The sequence below is a fragment of the Anolis sagrei genome, chromosome 1 (genome assembly GCF_037176765.1).
Source record: "Anolis sagrei isolate rAnoSag1 chromosome 1, rAnoSag1.mat, whole genome shotgun sequence".
Taxonomy (NCBI): Eukaryota; Metazoa; Chordata; class Lepidosauria; order Squamata; family Dactyloidae; genus Anolis; species Anolis sagrei.
In genome coordinates, this window is record NC_090021.1 from 128382812 (window position 1) to 128400787 (window position 17976).

General features: G+C 39.2%; 1 protein-coding gene across 1 annotated transcript in view; it reads left to right on the plus strand.

Moving 5' to 3' along the window:
- RNF144A (ring finger protein 144A) overlaps nucleotides 1–17976 on the plus strand; it is a 58075-nt gene that overhangs the window by 23050 nt on the left and 17049 nt on the right. The window contains exon 2 of the mRNA XM_060787975.2: nucleotides 12313–12458. Within this exon, the coding sequence (XP_060643958.1) occupies nucleotides 12313–12458 (146 nt within the window). The remainder of the gene's footprint in view (nucleotides 1–12312; nucleotides 12459–17976) is intronic.

The following is a 17976-nucleotide window of genomic DNA, read 5'->3' on the forward strand; positions in this document are numbered from 1 at the left end:
TGAAACTACAACTCCCATGATACCTTACCGTTTAGCCATAGCAGTTAAAGTGGTGTCAAACTGCATTAATTCTACAATGTAGATGCACCTTGAGAGAGTATTTGATTGCAGGTAATACAAGTTTTAGAGCGACAGTTGGTCTGATCTCAGTGACATGCTCAGTTCAGTTTCTAGTGCCAAGAGGGCAGTTGTCTTTTCTTCAGATTCAAAAGCAGCTTGCTGTTGAAAAAATCTGCAACAGCTCATTTAGCTCCTCAGTTACCAGTTAATAAAAGCTTTGGTATAAAGAGCAACCCTCTGAACACAAACAGCAGTCGTTCCAAAACTACTTCTATTTGGGTTCACACATACAAAAAAAAAAAAAAAACTAACACATTCCGAAAACAGGTTTTTAATTTTTTTGTAAGCTATATGATAAGTTTAGTCCTTCCATTTTTTATTAGAATATTGACCCAAATATCTGAAGTGTTCCCTGCCTCTTTGTAGGATAGGCAGAGTGAACAAAGGCGGGTTTGTTGTCCTGGGAGCTTGCATTAGCTGCCTTGACAACACTTGGGCTGCACACAGTTTTCTCCTTTTATCCATTTATTAAGAAACTTGTGCCAAATAGAACATGGGTATTACTGTGCCTGTACCATTTTTTCAAGGACCATATGTGCATGAATCAAAATACATATTTCAATTTTTTCCTGACATTAAAAATAATGTAATTGTGTTGTTTGGTTTTTGTTTAAAAAAAAAAGAACCCCCATAATATATATATGAGGAGATGTGTGTACTTAGCTGAACTTTTAGTATGATGTACCAGAGTAAAAAGGGCACAATTTTTGTCGTCTTGCTAAACAAGCCCAAGGGATAAATTCTGTTGTAAAACAAGTCTTTCTAACTAGAATTTCCCTAAGGCAATAAATGCTGCCTGATGTGCTCTGTCGGTTTAATAATATGTTATTAGTATTGCATCAGAAATGTGTTAAATACTACTAAAACAGCTGTTAACCGAAGAAGGAATTAATGGAGCAAAATGCCAAATTTTCTGTAGCAACTAGCAGAGGCTTTGTACATTATATAAGCTTAAATAAGCAAAAGACCCTGTAAGAAAATTTGTGCTATTTTGCCATTTGTTTCAGATCTAAGCAGCATTGGCCTTAAAACATTGTTATTTGTGAGCCAACACCTGTTTTAGTTCCTTTGTACAGCATTTTGGATGCTTTCTGAGTGGGATTTCAAATTATACTCAGCTCTTTCTACATTCCAGTTCAGCTGCGTGGTGTAGGTTTGCCAACAGAATGAATATGCCAACGGAATTCAATTGCTGCTTTCTGTTATATCCAAAGATGACCTTAAGGGAGCTGTGCTGAGATTTATGGAAATGTTCTGGTATGTGGCTGGTTCACATTAACCGTGGCATTTTTGAGTCATGTTATGAGATAAAATGATATTCCATAATCCACAATTGGACAGTCTTTGGCCCTCTAGGTAGTTTGGTGGTTCACTTGCAGAAGGTACCATGGCTAGTAGAAAGGAGTTACGAGAATGTTCCTCATCATCTAGATCAGTGGTTCTCAAATGTTGGCCCTCCAGGTGTTTTTGGGCTTGCTCAGTGAACATAGATGAAGTCCGGAATGTGTGCAAAGCCAAAGATTCTTCATTCATGTTTTAGACCAGAGCTTCTTAAATCTTTTCCACTTATGACACCTTTGAGCCCAATAAATTTTTACATGACGCCAGGTATATAAAATAGGTATAAAAATCAAACATTTACTGGTTAAAAAAATCAGCATTTGCAAGGCATTCTAAACAGACTGATTTTCCTTTTTATGAAGTACAGCTGAAGCATCTTCTACAGCGTCCACTATAAACACTGCACAAAGATTTGTGTAAATGTCTGAAATACCTACTAGGTTACAGTCGGAAAATGTTTACTGCCACCAGTTTTTTTCTGGACATTGAGTTAAAGTAACCTTATTTGTCATTAGGTCCCACGATTTAAGAAGCAGTGTTCTAGACTAAGGTTTTGATTGCAGTGATGGACTCCACCTTGAACCCAAGTTCATAGATGTCCTTTTGCTTTGAGCTGCTTATATGTGCATAAGGAATATCAACTGAGTGAATCACTTGGAGTTTAGCATATGGGGGATAGAGCCATGTGAATTGTTTCCAATTCTTCCAAGTCAGTTTTAATTTCCCCATCTAGGGATGACCATGCTAGCCCTGACTCTGCTGCCATCCACCATTTAAGAGGTGATTGTGTCATGGAGACTCATGAGTGGGCTCCTTACGTGACTGGAAGTCCTTGCTTTCGAGTTATTTGAAAGTATACAGTAGAACAACACAAAAACAGAACATACTTTCTGCTGTAGACACTTGGCTTCTAACTGATTACGGGTAGCAAGGATAGCAGTAGAGAGCAGGGAGCTGCTAGACACACACACAATGTTTTCCTACATGCCTACACTTGGGAAAAGAGGAGATGCCTCATCTAGGCATGTTTGGGTAGGATAAGCTCTTTATCCTAACTGAGAGGAAGACAATTATAACAATAGTCTTCCAAAAGTATGGACATATCCTTGCCTACACATGTCAAATGGCTGTTTTGTTTTCTTTAAACTGCCTCCAAAGGGAAGGAAGAGTTCTGTCATAGGAAAGTGGTGAAAGCTAAAGTACATCTTAATTGTCTACTGTGGTCTGGAATAAACAAATTTAGCACTATCCACAGCAAGTCTTCCACTGATAAAAATGGGGGTGGGGGGGTCATATGGGTGGTATCAGAACATTGCACAGTGGCTTCATTTCCAGTTAGGACTCTCCTGAACCATCATTGTTTGGCTTTTCTTCTAGGCCTTCATAAAATCCTAGAGGGTTTTTTTTGTGAGTCTCTGAGTCTCTAAATCAACAAGTGCTATGCTATTTTTCTTTCCTTTTCTAAGAATACTAGATATATTTGGTGGTCTAGGGAGGACTGGATACACCATTTTCAGTTTTTCTGGGCTTCTCCATTCTTTCTACTGTGATACGCAAAGCTGCTTCCCCATTGCAGTCTTTGCATTTATTTGTTGTTTAGTTGTTGTTGTTTAAAACAAGGGGTGTTTGCTTTTGTAAACTAACTTGCATACAAGGTCCCTAATATTACTTTTTCATTTTCTTTGTTTTGACCTCAAAACTAAGAAACAAAGAAAGATCTGATATAATTTGTAGACAGCAGAATAATCTCTTGCACTAGAAGAGAAGATGGAACAGGGCTTCTTCCTGATCCTCCAAATTAGGGCTGGAAATACATTGAATCCAGCCCGTCAAAATTATTTGCAGGTCATATTGGTTTCTTTTGCTGGGATTTAGTGACATCATTAATCTGTAGTTATTGTGACAGGTCATATGGGCCAACCTGATTTCTTGTGACGCACACACAGATAGCACAAAACGAGAACTCCATTATATTTTGTCATATGGCCTTAGCCTTGGAAGAAGTTATTTCCTTGGCCAGTATGTTTCTCCTTCCTTTCTCTTTAACCTGTCAACTTAGACGCTATGCTTATATGATGTGGATAAGCAATATCAAATAACAGTGTTGAAAAGTTTTTAGTGATTTCTTCTTTCATGAAGAAAGGGGAGGAAATAGAGCTCCAATTTTCCTTTTCTCATAAAGACATTTCAGAATTATTTTGACTACTTAAGGAGCATTTTCTGTATGTTTTTTTTATTCAAGGCGGAGATAAACTCTTTGAGGGCCTTTGATCTCAGCAACCGTTGAGATACACCTATAATATATCAGACCCAAGGTATCATGGCAGGAGGTTAGGCTGGATAACTCTTGCGGTCTTTTCCAACTCTATGATTCTATTCAGAAATATTCAGTATTTGTAGTTGATCCCATTACTCTTCATCCAAATCCAAGAATTAGTCCCCAAGCCTTTATGCTTCCATTTTCGTAATACTGGAGATCAGTTCAATACAAATGCTATCTTATGGTATTGGAACTATCCTACATTCTGTGATTAGGGATTCCTAAAAGAAGAAGAGAAACCTTACTTGAAAACTGGGAGAAAGTTTCAGCCTCCAGATTAATTTGGAGCTGGAAATATCTGAAAACAGCTTAGAAAAGCTAACTTAAGCACTCAGATCTAATTTAAGTTGTACTGATTTTTCAAAAACAAACCTGGAGCAATGCCCCTCTTGGAACTCAGATCCTATTTTTATATTTCAGATGGCAATTTTGGAATATAAGGCTGTCCTTAAGGAAAGAGTGGTCATTAAAGTAAATAAGAAAGAACAATAATGAAAGAGTGGTCCCCAGAAAAAGATTCACTGTTGGCATAGTGGGATTACTTTAAATAGGTGTGTATGTCCCAAGAGTTGATTTTGTTTTACCACATGAGTCAGCTGGGTTGCCGAGGATGGACTTCATCTGTAATCTTCCCAGAAATTTAAACAGGGGACAGGGCCCCGTGGCTTTTGGATTGGCTTGATTTTGGGCAGTTGAAGCTAAATTTTTGAAAGATTCTCACAGTAGGTAGGAAATCATGGAATTAGCACTTTCCTTTGGTTTTACACTCAACCCCAATCATTTAATAATAGCTTGGTTTGTACGAAGCGTTTTATTTTTGTTTGTTTTTAATATGCAATATGGTGAATGGAGGTTAGTTTCTATTTATGCCTTTTGCTCCTCAGGGAAAAGCAAACAATTCAAACTTGTGCCAGGAAGAACTTTTTGAGAGAACAGCAGAGGTTGAAGAAATTATTGTTTGGGGCCCCTTCCACACAGCTGAATAAAATCCTACATTATCTTCTTTGAACTAGAATATGTGGCAGTGTGGACTCAGATAACCTAGTTCAAAGCAGATATTGTGGGATTTTCTGCCTTGATATTCTGGGTTATATGGCTATGTGGAAAGGCCCTTGGACTATATAATACAGAATACCCCAGTGAGTCTGTCAAGGGACATGTAGCAGGGGGCGAATTTGCACTGTAAAATTAATGCAGTTTGACCCCATTTTAACTGTCATGGAGATGAGTGTGTTGTAGTTTTACAAGGTCTTTAGTCTTCTTTGCTCAAGAGTCCTGGTGTTTCACCAAACTACAACTCGCAGGATTCCATAATGTTGACCCATGACAGCCAGAGTAGTGTTAAACTGCATTAATTCCACAGTGTAGGGAGCACCTTATGAGATCCTGGCTTATGTAAAAAATAACTATCTTTTTCAAGTTCTAGGGAACAGATTGCTGAATAAGGTCTAAACCGGACAATGCTTTAGAGTCACAGTTGCCCCAGAAAATCCAGTGTGTAATTCTCCTTGCTTAGCCTTGCTAGGCAAGTGAAACTTTCTGTGTGCCTTTGTTATACCTATTCCTGGTACTTTTTGAAAGGAGAGAATTAAAATTAGCTTCTTGGTCTAGACTTTTACAAAAGCCCTGGTAAACTTCATTAAGTGTTTATGGCATTAACAACAACAAAAACCCACAGAAGGGACAACATTGGAAGATTAATAAATACATTCATACATCTGTAATGTTTAATCATGACTAAGGAAATAGCAAATTCCTAGAATTGTAAGCACAAGGCCCATTATGGAAGTGGCGAACCCCCAACTTTTAAGAGTTAATGCCTGTGGTGCCACATGCATTTACTGGGAATTCTGGTTGAATCCTAAGATAAAAGTAACCTATTTTCCTCAGATCATCCATGGATAGCAGCTTTGGTTTTTGTGGGTACATCTTGGATGTCACGTCAGGACATTTGGAAGAAGATTTTGTTTGATGTTCTACCAAAACCACTGGGCTGCTTGGAATGCGCAGTTCTGAACTACACAAGCAGATGCTTTGTAAGAAGCTCCAGGATTTACTTAGGAAGTTGCTATGTTTGAGCCCTTCACAGAGTCCTTAATATTATTAACGTTTACATAGGTAGACTTGCAAAGGTAAAATAGCCTGAAAGGAAAATTCCTCCTAGAATAGTTTCTTGGCAGGACAATCTGTACTTATTCAATGATCACACCGTCAGCACAATTTGACATGTGTTGTCTCCAGCTTGGTGCATCTGGTCACCTATTCAGTGGCCACACAATCCTCTGGAAAGTTTGTGCAAACTAATGGAAATGCAACACGTTTCCATGATGTGCAAGGCATGAATGTGGATGTGATTTCTGGGTTTCCTTGTTAAAGTACTTGGCTCCTAGAAAACTCTTGTGGTTTTATAGATTCTGCAGAACGCTTGTTAGCTCCTAGATAATGAATTGCTTTCATCCTAAATCCACATAGGCAGTACAAGAGGAAGTTAAAAAGGAAGGCACCCCCCCTCCCGCCCCCTAAGTCGCTGTCCACTATTTGATCACTGTCGCTTGTTGAAGAAAAGGCCTCTTTTTTCATACAACTAACTGAATCTTGATGTAACGTTTATTACTTAAGATTGCATTTTAACCTACGACAACTCCATGAAATGAAGTACTGAGAAGTGGTTTGTTGTTGCTTTCCTCTGAAATGAGGCCCATGGTATTCCTTGACAACCTCCCTTCCAAGTACTGACTAGGGCTGACCTGCAATCAAATGGGATCACAGGAAATTAAAATACCATCTACAGGTGCCACAAACTAGTTCTGTTCTGAGTGGATTACTCCAGATCAGCATCACTGAATTGTGCACAGCCAGCTGCCCAGTGGGTGTCTGCACAGGGCGACCCTGAGCCAACTGATGTCTGTGGTGCTGGAACCTGTTTAATGTTGCAAGACTACTGTCTTCACCTTGTCCCTGTTGTTCTAGGCTTAGTGGTGACTAATGGGCGTGAAAATAGTGGTGGTTGCCTTTTGGTGTCTACAGTGATACTAGTCAGAATGACAACGCAATGCGAATGAGGGGAAAGGGTTGTCTAAAACTGCAGAAAGCAGGATGGTGGTGTGAACAGCCATGACTGCTCACAGATAGCAAGCACCCCAACTGTTTGTACTGGGCAAGTTCCAGAAATCCAGGGACAAGGTTGTGTTAAGGCAAATGGACCCTCGTGTGTCATGTGGACACCATGGAGTCCAGCCTCAAGCCAATACAGATTGGTCCTACTTATTTGAACATTGGCTACAGCCAAACTCAATATAAATTTGATTTATACTCTAGAGCCAGAAATGGCTGTATCTGTTCATGTTTGCCTTTGAGTGCAGGTCCCTCCTTAACCTGACATACTTTAGTATGTGGAACTGGATCTCCATAGGGATCCATACCAGATGTTAGAGCAGTGGTTCTCAACTTGTGGGTCCCCAGGTCTTTTGGCCTACAACTCCCAGAAATCCCATCCAGTTTACCAGCTGTTAGGAATGTTTTGAAGGCCAAAACATCTGGGGACCCACAGGTTAGAACCACTGTGTTAGAGGATTTTTTATCCCTTTGTCCTCTTCTGTGGTCATGAAAGAGACAAGAGTTCTATTCCTGTCATTAGCATTGCATTCCCTTCCAGCACAATCTTGTAAAGTAAAGGACTCTAGACTTCATCAGATGGCAATGCATACATCTCTACAACACTTTTGTTTGGTAGTTTCCTGTACATGCATATTGCACAGGTTTTTCTCCATTTCAAGTTCTTCTCCTAAGGCCGGGTTACAGCTAATAAGAGCTTTAAACGAAAATATATAGGTATTTTTATCTCATTCTTTTGCCTTGGGACCTCATCACCACGGTTTCTCTGAAACTGAATTTGATGCTTGGACAGATCGATGTTCCCACCTTAGATTTAAATCCAGTCAGAAATAAACTCACTGGCACTCAGGGCAAATTCATTTTCTGCAGCAACTGAAAAAGAAAGTGATTTCAATATTTGGCATGCACTCTCTTTGTTTACTTCACTCTATAACATTACTAAACCACTTAGAAGCTTTCTTGGGAGAAGCTGTATAAACACAACTAGCTATAAAATTAATTTGAGTTTCTGTTTGAGATGAGACAATATCCATTTTCCATTTGAGATACTGAGGTGATTGTGTTTAATATAAAATAAGGAGATTATAATATACTGTATATGATAGAAATTATTCTGAAATTAAGTTTTAAATTCAGAATATTTTGTTAGCATGTCAGTAAATTTATTTCTCCCATATTTTAAAGAATATGTTTAGAGGCAGAGGGATTTGACTAAAAATTGTTTTTGATGGTAAGTTCTCAACTATGGCATTATAGACCTTTGGATAAAAGAAGTTTTATGTTTGACATTTGCAGACAAGACAAAACCGACTGAGAATATCTTTTCAGTGACTACCACTTATTAATTTTAGCATCTGTAACAGGGTCACCAGATTTTATGTTTATGTTGAGTGGACACACACACACATTATGAATTATTATTTTCAAGGCACACTCTCTCAGCCTCAGAGGAAGCCAATGACAACCCCATTCTAAAGACATCTTGGCAAGCAAAGCCTTTGGGTCATCATAAATCAGCAGTGACTTGAAAGCACATAAGAAGAAGTAACATATCACTGAATGGAACAAGAATACTTTATTCACATTCCATAAGTAAGAAATACTTAGATGGTTTAAAATCAATCAGCAATTGTATTAGGATTCTGGGCAGGAGATAAGCTGGGAATACTGTCCTGGGTATAAAATACAGACGTCCACTCCTGATATTATTTGTGAATATTAAAACTCCCTGAAACATGCCAACCACTGTGTACTCAGAAAGTGCAATATGTTTGACAAGGTTTTTAGTCTTCTCCGACAAGGAATGCTGGTCCCTCACTAATCCACAACTCCTAGCATTCGATAGCATTGAGCCATGAGAAACAAAGTGGTGTTGAACTGCATTAATTCTAAAGTGTAGATACACCCTTCGATTATGTAAGTGAACAGAACAAATTCATATGCTGTGTTTTGGAATACTATTTTGGTAATAATGTCAGGGAAGGGATTCTGAGAAATGCCATCCAAAAAAAGTAACTTTGCTGAAGTCTGCTTAAGGCTTGTTTTCCTGAGGTGTGACATTTTCCTGTCCCTCTCTTACTGTGCGCCTTGTGGAAGTACACACACTTTATCCCCAGTGCCTTTCTAAACAGGAAATAACACAACCCTGGATTTCAAAATATTAAGTGTTCTACTCCCACTTGCTTACTAACAAATAAACAAGGCTCTTTGTTCTCTGGGTTGCAACCAAAGGCCCGTTTCCCCCCTCTCGCCAACAAGCTCCTCTTCTGAGCTAGAAATGCTGCATTTTTTTAATTTGTTTAGATACAGAACTATTCAAGAAGAGATCAGTGGGGAGGGGTGGGGCCCAAGAGTATAAAAGTGTTCTTTCTCATACAGAGAACTTGTATGTTGGAAAGAGTATGGTGGCTTGTTCTGTATAAGCTAAAAGAAAGTAGCACAGTAGCACAGTAATGCAGAATAACTTAGAGCTTGGTTGTAACCAAGATAGACTGTTGTCTTGGATAGGAATACATGAGACATGTTTGTAATGTTCCTACTTTCAGGTAAGGTAAAGGTAAAGGTTTCCCCTAACATTGAGTCTAGTTGTGTCCAACTCTGGAGGGTTATGCTCATCTCCGTTTCTAAGCTGAAGAGCCGGCATTGTCCGTTGACACCTCCAAGGTCATGTAGCCAGCATAACTACATGGAGCACCGTTACCTTCCCACAATAGCAGTACCTATTACTCTACTCACATTTGCATGCTTTTGAACTGCTAGGTTGGCAGAAGCTGGGCCTAACAGCGGGAGCTCACCCCACTCCCCGGATTCGAACTGCTAACCTTTCGGTCAGCAAGTTCAGCAGCTCAGCAGTTTAATCTGAGAATCAAAAACAGAAATAAATTGTACAGTCAAATCTCCACATTTTGACAGTTTTTGTTTTTGGGGAATGGGAAAGCAACAATGCTGCATCGTGCAAATCTTGGGTCTATTTTAAAGTTATATTTGAGCCGGCAGGGTAGATGTACCCTTAATTTATTTCGACTCCCCCCTATAGAAGACAAACTAGAAACCTTGGGATTTGCATTTTGTTTCCTGCTTCCTCCAACTTAGGTGTGAAAATGTGATTACAAATGAATTAAGAAGAATTAAAATGGAGCATGACTGCATACATGTCTGTTGAATCACAGGGCTTCTGAATGCCACTGAGCATTGGCTTTGGCTGGGGAAGGAGTGTTGGGTAGCGAATTTAGCACACTGACCTTTGCTGTAACCAGAGTAAAGTTCGTGGTGGGGGTGGTTTTTGGCTAGAAACTCAAAGTAACCTCAGGTTCAGCTTTAACCTGTAGTTAGATTATTGAGCAAAGCTATCATTAGCCACTTTTCCCCTCAGTTAGAGGCCCCCAAACACATTTCAGCCTTCAAAAATGGGAATGATGCTAAGAAGTACAAATTAACTTTTTTCTCACCTTTAACTTGTTTAGAGAATGCTGAAAAGATCTTTAGTTGCAAGAAGGATCTCAGAAATACTGGTATGCTCAAACCCATAATAGTAAATGCCTTTGCAGGGGAGAAAAGATTTAGCAAGTGTGGAATATGTGCCATTGGTTTAAAGAGCTCCCCTCTCTGTGTTTATAATAGGGAAGTTTCAGAAAAAAAGAGAAGGGCAGGGTAGGGTTGGACATTTTGCTTTACGATGGTTCAACACACACAAACTTGTTTCATGCATGTCAATTAAAATATTGTGTATATAGTTACCTTCTGATTTCGTATAGCACCACCATTGAATTCTATGGTTAGACTTGGGTCCCATCTCCAAGATAACTCATTACATATATACAGTAATTCCAAAATTGGGAGGGGGGGGGCAGTCTGGAATACAGAACACTTCTGGTCCCAGACATTTTAGATAAAGGGTTGCTCAACCTATTTTGCTCCAAAATGTTCAGCTGCTTGGTTTCCCAGACACACCTGCTCCTCTTAGGGTCTAGGGATTCAGTGTAACATTGTATATGCTGTCTACATTTTGATGAGTTTGCTCACTACAGCTGTAATTCTGTCATTTAAGCAGAGACGGATGGCCATCTGTTGGTAGTGCTTTCATTGTGTGTTCCTGCATGGCAGGGGGTCCTTGGGGTCTTTTCCAGCTGTCGGATTCTGTAATTAAATCTGTTGCTCCAGGTAGTTGCTTCACCATACTGAAGTGTTACGGTTTCAGCATGTCTCTGTGGTCAGCCTCTGGCGGAAGTTGACCAATGAGTTACACCAGAGGACTTAAGGATTGCTAGAAAGAACATATTATGCAAAACTGCAGAAGTTAAGCTTGCAAATGTGGAGACCCAACTGTTTGTGCATTATGGCTTTTTGAAGTTATTTTGTTTTACAATTTTGAAATATATTTGTGAAAGAAATAATAGTATACACAAAATTATACATAACAAGAAAGCACTGCAACTAATTAAAACTGTTTAGAGGGAAAAATAAAATTGGCATCAAAGTAATTACAGTAATAGGGTTTATAACAATGGAAAATCATAGTCATTCCAGGATGTGTATGTTGTGACAAATTAACCACCATAGAAATGTTGACATATTAGCTTAAATTAATTGAAATTTGAGCTAAAAAATCCATTTTGGAATCTACATAAGTGTTGACTTACCAAGTCCCCATTGATTCTATTTGACACTTAACAATTGGATTTTGGCCATTACAGTAGCACTGCCTGAACCTTTGGACTTCACTTGTAGCATATGTGCCAGTAACATTGGCCATCTCTGTTAAAATCATTTATTTGGCCAGCACAGATAAATTATGTGGGTGTGTAAAGCCATCTATTGCCTTATATTCTTTCCAGGCATTTATAGCATGTATTACATTACAGCAAGTGAGAAGAATCTGTAGTTTACATATTAGACCACAACTCTCATTATTCCTTTTTTAAATTTAAAAGGTTTTATTAAATATGTTAATGACATACAGAATGTAAGAAAAACATCAAAACATCAAACATCAAAAGAGGATTTTGTAGCAATTTTATTTTTATTAATTTTTAAAATACTTTTAATTAATAACACAGAATTGTTTTATAAAGTGTATTAAAAGGGGGGAAAGAGAAGAGGTAGAGGAAAAAAGAAAAAAAAGAAAAAGAAAAGAAAAACATACAAAAAGAAAAAATCTTGGGGTATTTTGACTTCCATCTACTTGGTGTGGTCTTCTCAAAAAATAAATTCTTGTATAAAAAGAGAAACAATTCCCTTTTCTTCTTTGCTTCATAACTTCCCCTTTCTCTCTTCAAGTACTTGTGAGAAGCTATTTTCTTAAAAGTTCTTTCTAGTTTATATTATTACTTTCATCTTGGCTTAATTGGTTGCCAGTCTGTTTGAGTTTTTGGTATTTTATTTCAGCTTTATTGATACACTTCTGATTGTATTTTCAGATTATTCTGCAATGACTACAGCAAGATATAGACCTACCTGGGACTTGGTGCTTGACCCCCTGGTGTCATGTAAGCTCTGCCTTGGGGAGTATCCAGTGGAGCAGATGACAACAATAGCACAATGCCAATGCATCTTCTGTACTCTGGTGAGTTCGATGCAGACAGAGGATACACTTGAGCTCTAGCCCCTTTTGTGGTCACACACCCTTCTTAGGTATCACTAAGGCTGAGTCTCTATAGGCATGTACATACCACCTGTGAAATGTGTAGTGACTACAGCAGTGTATTACAGCTGTTGTAAAAAGACAGTGTGATTTTAAGCTGCACCAGTAGGAATAATTGGTGAGGATAAGGGGCAGAGGTATGTGCAAAATCCACTAATATTCCCCCAGACCCTCTCAGGAGCAGCGAGGACCATGGAGGGGAGATAGGGTGCTGCCACTGCCACCATGGTCCTCAGAGGACTCACAACCTTTCTGCATTTTTCTCTGCCCATCCTCCCTGCATTTCTTTTTGGGTGAGGGAGGCTGACAAGGGCATTAGTAGGGGGGGCTATCCACGAGAGTGCACCCACTGACCTCCATCATCTGTCAGCTGCTACCTCTGCCTTGCTTCCAAGGGGTCTTCCTCACCTTCCCTGCTATTTTGCCCTGCTTGTACACCAACAATTGGCTTCTGGTGTCAGAAAGTGCTTGTCTTTGCTCCTTTCAAAGGCAGAAACCAATGGTTGGCTCCTTGTAGCTTGTCTCAGCTGCCCTCCAAATGCCTCCCAGTTGTTGAGGAGAGAGGCAGGGAAAGTGGGTAGACAGAGGAAGGGGCAGACAGGGTGAGCAAGATCTTTGGAGACTTTGATGGTAGTGACTACTACTCCACCTGGACACTGCCAGGGGGGATCCAGAGTTATTCACATTTCCCACATTTGTAGGATCCCTCCACTCCATGATTGTAGAGACCCAACTGTCCAGGAAACGAGATTCCACCTAAACATTAAAGGAATTTCCTTACAGATAGGAGAATATACTGCCTCTGCATGTGTTGCAATCTCATTCTCTGGAGAATTTGGAGGGCTGTCTGTTAGGGCTGCTTTGGTTGTCTGTTCCTGTGCAACAGAGTTGTATAGGTTGCCTTTGTGGTATCTTCCACTTCTATTATTTTTCAAGGTTTTTTTCCACATGTGGCAAATGTCATGTTTAGTATCATGTCTACTATGATTTTTCTGCACCCTCTTTTTAAACGAAGCAGGATGAGCTCCCTTCTGTCATCTCCAGCTTCCCATGTGGGGGCATGAGAGAAGCCTCCCACAAGGATGGCTTCCCCTGGGCAACATCCTTGCAGACGGCCAATTCTCTCACACCAGAAGCGACTTGCAGTTTCTCAAGTTGCTCCTGACACACACAAACCCTAAAAAGAGAATGTAGTTTTATGCTGTAGATACACTTGGGGCACTTGAACAGAAATAATTGCTGCATCTGAATAGAAATCTTTTTTTTAAAAAAATCCAAAATTGGGGCCACTTCTCTTAGCCTTTTTATATATGGATGGTAGTGTAGAGTGTGTCTCTGTGACCTGGTGGGATGGATTCAGATATGATGGCAGAGGAAGGATGTGGTGTCCTTGTGACTCTAGCATTGGATTTTGACGCAAGCAAGAGAACTAGAGTGGGGGAGTTTGTGAGGGAATGATGATGTTCTCTTATAGCCAAATGCCTTTTTAAGGAAACATCCCTGTGTCTCCCTCAAAATCCTGGCACAAGTCATAGCTGTGATTAAAAATGCACTGATGTTGTGCAGGAAATTGCTTCTGGCCAGCTGAATGGGATTAGCCTGATACTAAAGGTTCCAGAAATGGGCCCATTTTTAAGCCTAGGTTCGTCTGGTGTGGGGGTGGGGAGAATATTAGAGCTTTCCAAGGCTGTCAATCTGTTCTCTTTTGGTGTATGTAGAAAGCAGGCAGAGTGGTAGCATGGCATTCCTATCAGTTGAAAGGAGTTATATGTTCTTAGGCTTCTCATTTGGAAGTTAATTACCCAGTTCTTAACTTATTGCAAGTAATTATGGAGGCCAAAGGCACTCTGCTCCATTTCCTCAACCTCTGGTGTCCTTCACAGTATTTCTTCTTAACATTGCCCTCTCAGAACAGGGCTGTAGTGTTGCTATGTGCCATTGCTCACAGGCCTACTCCTCAAGCAGAATACAGAAGAGAGCTAGGAAGATTAGTGCCACTGACATTGCCCTGTTTCTCTCATATTGATGCTCACTTTCTGCCGACCATGCGTATATCTGAGGAGTTGACTTCTAGGAGGGCAATGGAGTCAGTTTACAGACATACCCCATTGCATTGCTTTGTAGATTGTGTGAGCTGTCTCAAAAACTCTGAAGTGCCCCTGAACTTCATACCTTAAGGGCTGTCACAGAGAGGAGAGGAACATCCTGTTGTTCTCTGCTGCCCAGAGGATAGGACCAAGTCTAAGGTTTTCATTGAATTTTGGTAGAAACTTATTGAATGTAAGAGTGGTTCAGCAATGGAAGCAATTGCCTAGAAATGTGCCAGGTATCCTTTTCTTGGCATCTTAAAAAAAAAAAAGGCTGAGCGGCTACCTGTTAGGAATGCTTCAGCTGGAGATCCTTCATTGAATAGTGGATTGGACTCAAAGGCCCATGAGGCCTCTTCCAACCCTTTGATGAGATTCCCTTTGCTCTGAAAACAAACATGCATAAATCTAGAATTTTAAGTCAAAAAGCTGATAGAAAAAAAACCTGGGATGACTTTTCCATGAGTCAATTTAGTTCTTATCCTGTTCTCTGAACAGAATGGCAAAAGGTGAGAACTTATTCTCTCCTGGGACAGTCTAAAAGAAGCACTGACCACTTCTGTTTCCTTCACTATTGTGATCCATCTAGCCTTATAGAACGTTTAAGTGAGAAAATGATAGTGATTGCCAGTTTTGTTTTGTTTTGTTTTTTTGCATTGTTTGCCTTTGCTTCATTCTTTACATGACTCTTTCCCTCAGCCATTCCAGATCAGGATCATATAAATGAGCTGGTGTTATCTGTCAATGCTTCCAAGGTCATGTAGCCAGCATGACTGCATGGAGCGCTGTTACCTTCCCGCAGAAGCGGTACCTATTGATTTACTCACACTTGCATGTTTTCAAACTGCTAGGTTAGCAGAAGCTCGGCGTAACAGCAGGCGCTCACCCTGCTCCCCAGATTCAAACCGCCAACATTTCGGTCAGCAAGTTCAGCAGCTCAGTGGTTTAACCTGCTGCGCCACCAGGGGGCCCTCAAGATCATATAAAAATCCATAATTGTGGCCTCAAAACTTGCCCTTAACTTGCACTTGAGTTTGACTTAAATACGAGAATATATGGTAAGTGCAGTGTGGAATGTTGTCTGCAGAGTACAGTGGACCTAGGTATTTTCAAAATTAGGAAACAAGTCCAGCAGGGGTGACGAAGTGACCAATACATTAATTCGCCCTGTGATCCTATTAAAAAAACTCCTAAGGGCCAAATGACTGACTTTTAATTGGAGATGTTAAGAAAGAAAATCCTTATTAACTTTGACAATTTTTTTTAATGTGGGGGGAGCTTTTTTTTAAAAAAAAATCATAATTCATAATGGCAAAATGCACTCATCACTAAAAGTGTTCTGTGAAAGCTAAATGTCATTAAAATGTATTCCTTTCCGTTGTATTTCCCATTTATTATTTCCAAAAAAAGGGAATGGACTAATGACCTCTCAAAAGACATCATTATGTATCTAGGAAGAAAAATTACAAAAACCAGTAATCTAAATCCATTTGCTAATCCCAGTGAGTACACCCAGTGAATCAATTGCCAAATGGTAAATAAATCAATCATCAGTTTCTAGTTATTGTCTTGGGGGGAAAAGATGGAGGAGGAAGAACCAGAGTATGAGACTGAAAAGATGCCTGCCATACAGCAGATTTTCTGTTGCCATAGAAATGATACAGTAAACCTTTTCAGGTATAGTGCGTGGGTAAAGGATATTGAATTATTCTCACGTATTCATGGATTTTTATAACATTAGTGTCCTGTTTGTTTCACAAGGCAGTTGATTCATAAGCCAGCTGACAATGAGGCAACAAAAATAGTTGGTAACCAGAGTAAAACAGAACACCAAGCAGAAAAAAACCAACCAGCAGCACCACAGCACATTGAAAGCTAAAGAAAACAATAAAAATGTTTCTTTCTAAAGTGCAACCAGATTGGCAAACAATAGTGTGTCCCAGAGGTAGGGTGGTGATCTTTTTTTTCTTTCCTTAACACTGTTTAGCTTCCTCTAGTGTCTAATCATAGGAACCCAGGTAATCTAACCCAACCCCACTGGCAATCAGCTATCCCCAGAGTTACTAGATAGGATCTAGAATGGAAGAATTAGAGAATAATTAGAAGGATCAGAATAAATTGCAACAAGAATTGACTAAATTACAACAGCAATATGATTTGTTACTCATGGACTAGTTAAAGTGGAAGATTATATATAATAGACATATGTTTTTAAAAAATGCAAACAAACAAAGATAACTGTTAGCATGGCAACTGAGAGAATGTAGGAAAAAGCAACTAATACTAAAGTTAAGGAATAAAGGAGAAATAATTACAGATATGTGACGAATTCAAAAGACATTTGAAGACTATAATAGAAATCTATATAAAAGTAACCAGATAGATAAAAAGAAGATTGATCAATATCTGAATGAAATGAATGCCACTAAGTTCACAGAGGAAATGAAAATAGAACTGGATAGGCAAATTACACAGGAGGAGCTGTTTAAGGCTATTGACAAAGTCAAAATAAATAAAGCCCCAGGTCCAGATGGATTTTTTGCTTGGTATTATAAGTCATAAGAGGAAGAACTGGTCCCACTATTGCTTTCTGTATTGGATCAGGTTTTGCAGAAAGGAGAGATCCCAGATTCATGGGTGGATGCCACTATAGTTATTATTGCTAAGCAGGATAGATATGGAACAAGTTAAATTTTTTAGACCAATCTTGTTAGTAATTTGTGACTATAAGCTTTTTGCAGAAGTTCTAGCAAAAAGACTGAAACAAATTTTACTAGTAGTACTACATGGAGATCAAACTGAGAGATGAAATAGGGATAAGTGACTGGTTCTACTACCATCAACTGCATAATCGATTTAGGAAAGATGTTAAGGTAGGGTTTGCTTACAAGTCTACGTTAGAAGATATTCTTGAGAAGAGGAAGAAGGGCTTGGTTTCTAGATTATATAAAATATATAATAGAATACAATCTAAAGGACAACGAAATAAAATTACTATGATCTTCTGGGTTAAAACACTAGGGAAAAGTATTGATCTGGAGAATTGGGAGCATCTTTGGAAAAGTGGATTTAAATTCTCAATAGCTGGCTCCATTAAAGAAACTATGTATAAGATGTTTTATAGATGTTATATAACACCAGAGACCATAGCCAAAATGGATAAAACCCAGCTAGGGTAATGCTTGTGGCACCAGACACAAAAAGGCACATTCTTCCATGTTTGGTGGACCTGTAAGATGATACAAGATTTTTGGAAAAAGATGATTAAGGAAACAAACAAAATAATCACTAAAAAGGTTAAGAAAAATCCAAAGATGTGCCTTTTAGGAATATTTAGAGAGAGAATTAGTAAA